Source organism: Mus musculus, chromosome 2 (genome assembly GCF_000001635.26).
Source record: "Mus musculus strain C57BL/6J chromosome 2, GRCm38.p6 C57BL/6J".
NCBI classification, from domain to species: domain Eukaryota; kingdom Metazoa; phylum Chordata; class Mammalia; order Rodentia; family Muridae; genus Mus; species Mus musculus.
The window spans coordinates 87,752,527-87,756,954 of NC_000068.7; the positions used below are offsets into that span (position 1 = coordinate 87,752,527).

Consider the following 4,428-nt stretch of genomic DNA (forward strand, 5'->3'; position numbering starts at 1 on the left):
AAACACCACAATGAAGGCCATAATATAGAAATTATTTTTTTCTGCTCATTGGGTATAGAGACTTTGTTCTAGATTATGATTAAAATCCGTTCTATCTCATAATAAAATAAAATTTTATTCTTTTATAAAAATATGCATGTTCTGAGTGTATAATTGATGTCCACATTTTTCAATTGAATTTATGATTTATCTTTATCAATATAGAGGTACCTATGAGATTTAATACAAAGAAAAATATGTAAAAAGGCAACCACTGAAATTGAAGTAAGCATAGTGAAATTAAAATTCAATGAAAAAAATAAATGTAATTATTTCACAACTGAAATGATCATGAAAAGTTCTGCATCTAACTTCATGGCAAATAATGAGGTATGAAACATTGGAATGCCTATAATATTTTCTTATGATTAAAATTACATGAAATATTTATACTAATCCCTTAAATTAGTTAACACAACTTTCCTATGATTAATTAAATATCATTTTATACAAATTGGCATTATTCCTTGAACATGTATACATAACACAACTATTTACACCACCTTTTATTTTCCAGGTTTTGCAAGGTCTCTTTCACATCCTTGTATCTCAGGCTGTAAATCAGTGGGTTCAGCATGGGAATCATCAGAGTATAAAACAAGGAGGTCATTTTGTCTTGATCTAGGGAATAAGAAGTACTTGGCTGGAAATATGTAAAAAGCAAGGTTCCCTGAAAAATTGCAACAGCAGTCAGATGCAAGGTGCAGGTGGAAAAAGCTTTAAACCTTCCCTTGGCAGAATGGATTTTCAAGACTGATAAGATAATAGAGCAATAGGAGACAAGGACTTCTGAAATAGTGCTCAACTGAATAAATCCAAAAATAGTGAATATCATTAACTCATTGAACTGAGTATTTAAACAAGACAGTAACAGTATAGGAGGGATATCACAGAAGAAATGATTAATCTCATGTGACTCACAGAAACATAAGCAAAATGTTAATGTTCTGTGGATCAAAGCATCTGTCATTCCTACAAGGTAAACACCAGCCAGGAATTGGTAGCATACTCTATTGGACATATCTATGGCATATATCACGGGGTGGCTTATGGCTTTGTACTGATCAAAGGCCATTACTGCTGGCAACACACACTCAACATCTATAAAGATACAGACAAAAAAAGAATCGAAAGGCACAAACAACAATGGGATGGTTTTGTACTTGCTGAAAATGTCTATCAACATCTTGGACCCAATTGCAGAGGAGTAGCTGAGGTCAGAGAAAAAGAGGTGGCTGAGAAAGAAGTACATTGGTGTTTGGAGCTGTGGATTCATCTTGATAAAGATGATCATTCCAATATTAATTATGAGAACAATAAGATTAATAGCTAAGAACACAGTAAGTATTAGCACTTTCATGTCAGGGTTATTGGTAATTTCCAAGAGAAGGAGTTCAGGTAATGAAGAACAGTTTTCCTTGTCCATGATTCATTCTTCTTTTCCTATCATGTTGTAAAATTCAAAGGAAAATTGATTAGATTTCATTTTCTGGCTATATCCACATATTATCTTTAAGACAAAAGATAAACTTGATTAATTATATACATCTAAAACTAGTGAGGTACAAGTAGTATTGAAGAGACATTGTTATATAAAAATAAGGTTCTACTTTAGGAAGTTGAAGATGAAACTTGAACGGTTTTGCAATTCATGAGACCTCTGAATTGTCTGTGTCTCCATCATTCATATTAAAATGTGCTTTTGAATAAATTTAATCATGATTGTTATATTGAAAATGGTACAAAGAAACTTTCAAATTAAGGAAGATAAAACAGAAGGTTTGTGAATGGATATATCTTTATCTACAAGAAGTGCAATCATTACATATTTAACAAATATAATCACCTGGGACACCAACAGTTATATCGAAAGACAGTAACTCAACAGAATTATGGTACCAGTTTTGGAGTATAATATTAGTTAAACCAAAATACAATTTGTCGATTTGTTTCCTTCTTTCATTATCTCAGGGTTTGACAAACTACTATCACCCCTCTGTGTAACTTGTTTGACTCCCTGTATGAATTCCTAGACAGCCAATAAGAATGAAATAGAAACAAGAAATTTTAATACATAAATTTTACATTGTTAGATTTTTAAAATGATTTTATTGACCTAAAACACAAACTACAATAGTTATTTCAAAGATTTATGGCTGATTTTTCTTTTGTCTATGGTGGTTATGAGTATACATGGGAAGTGCCTGTCCATATCTCTAGCTTCCTATTCACCTAGCTATCATTTACTTACCTAAATTTTAATGTGGGTAATTGGCTGTTAGAGATTCTATATTTAAATATCATGGCATGTGGTGCATCTTAGATTGAAGCTTCATATTTTAATATTTCATATCTACTATTAGCTAAAAGCAATGAAAAATAACCACTTGAATACGTGTTATATTTAATTTAGATATTATTTAATCATTACAAACTCACTAATATTGTTTTTCAAAGTAAAATAGCCTTGTTATTTATTTCCCTATTTTTCAGATGCCTAATTCATTATTCTACCTGAGATGAGAAAGTCCTTCTTACATTTTACTGGTGTCAGGAGTATATATCTTGCTAATTTATTTATTTCAACTACTGACAACTGGGATTTATACACTTGAGCATCTGTCTTTACTCTTCTGCATTATTCAAATATGGATAATTAGATACATATTTCCCCTGAGAATAACTTCACATGCTTCAGGAAAGCAAAACTTTTAATTCTTTACTCTTTTTACCAACTGATTTTTGAAAACTTTCAAGAGAATTTAATTAACTATAATTATATTATAACTATAGTAAACTATAATTTGCTATCGTGAATTGCCTTCTGAGAATGAAACCGAATATCCAATGAATTCAAAATGGGACTTATTACTTTCCCTTTTTTCTTTTATTTTCTTTTCCTTTTTTTAAATTTGATTTCTGAGACAGTCTTCTTAGTTTGTAATATGCAATAATGTTACTATATATATTTATCATTAATCCATATTTTATTACTGTCCCCAGTCACCATGGCAATCAAAATTCTTACTTTTACTTTGTGGTCTTAGCTACTAAATTGACTGGACTTTCATTGTAACAGAGACTCAAATCCTACATCTAAGGCTTTGAAATATGTTTTTATTAGTACACAGGTGTTTGAGTATTTAAATTTTCAAAAGTTGACATTAGTGAAGTGTATAATTTAAGGCAAGGTAAAGAGTTTTATTATATATTTTTACATATGTATATATAAAGTAAGTAAATAAAACATAACAAAATATGTTTAAGGATAATTATTACATTAAATAATGTGGTCAGGAAACAGTTATCATAACAGAGTTTTCAACAAGTTATAACAATTGAGACAGAGTAAGACTTTATGGAATGAATGGAAGGAGTTAATAATTACAGAAGTTACCTTTTCATCTGAGTCACTCCTTATTGCCTAACATCTCAGAATTCATTACTTTTAAAATGAATCAGAGATGTTCAGAGATTATGTCCCTGAATAGCATATTTCCTCACTGATAATGAGTATCTCAATCCAAATATACCTCTCCCACACAAATGGGTTTTAAGTTTTTATTTTCCACTTTGAGACATCATGGTTTGTATTTCAGGACAGCTTTAAAGCTTTATGAACTGAGACCCAGACCCCTGGGCACCCTCCTTGCCAGAGGAGAGTCGGCCTACAGGGAGGGCTCTGACCCTGGGACTCAGGAGGTAGACCAGGAAAGCTTGCATGAAGACCACTGGGACTCAAGTGAGAGTTGGACTCCCAGAGTGCTGACAGAGGCTAACAGAATCACAGGAGGAACAAGCCAGAGACAGCTAGAACATTAACACCAGAGATTACCAGATGGCGAAAGGCAAACGTAAGAAACTTACTAACAGAAACCAAGAACACTGGGCATCATCAGAACCCAGTACGCCCACCACAGCACGTTGGGGGATAACCCAACACACTAGAAAAGCAAGACTCAGATTTAAAATCATATCTCATGATGGTGGTAGAAGACTTTAAGAAAGGCATTAATAACTCACTTAAAGAAATATAGGAGAACACTGCTAAACAGGTAGAAGTCTTTAAAGAATTAAAGGAGAACACTGCTAAACAGGTAAAAGGTCTTAAGAATTACAGGAAAACACTGCTAAACAGGTAGAAGTCCTTAAAGAGAAAACACAAAAATCCCTTAAAGAATTACAGGAAAGCACAACCAAACAGGTGATAGAATTGAACAAATCGACCCAAGATCTAAAAACAGGAAGTAGAGACAAAAAAACAAAAACAAAATCACAATCACAAACACAAATAAACAAACACCCAAAGGGAGACAACTCTGGAGTTGGAAATCCTAGGAAAGAAATCAGGAACCATAGATGCAAGCATCAGCAACAGAATACAAGGGA

General features: G+C 32.4%; 1 protein-coding gene across 1 annotated transcript; it reads right to left on the reverse strand.

Moving 5' to 3' along the window:
- Positions 1 to 529: 529 nt before the first annotated feature.
- Positions 530 to 1,465, reverse strand: Olfr1141 (olfactory receptor 1141). Its single transcript, NM_146637.1, has one exon. The coding sequence runs from the start codon at positions 1,463 to 1,465 to the stop codon at positions 530 to 532; it is 936 nt and encodes a 311-aa protein (NP_666848.1).
- Between the last annotated feature and the right edge of the window lie 2,963 nt (positions 1,466 to 4,428).

Excerpts from the sequence above, each read along its gene's own strand:
- Olfr1141 (NM_146637.1), bottom strand. The coding sequence starts at position 1,465 with ATGGACAAGGAAAACTGTTCTTCATTACCTGAACTCCTTCTCTTGGAA.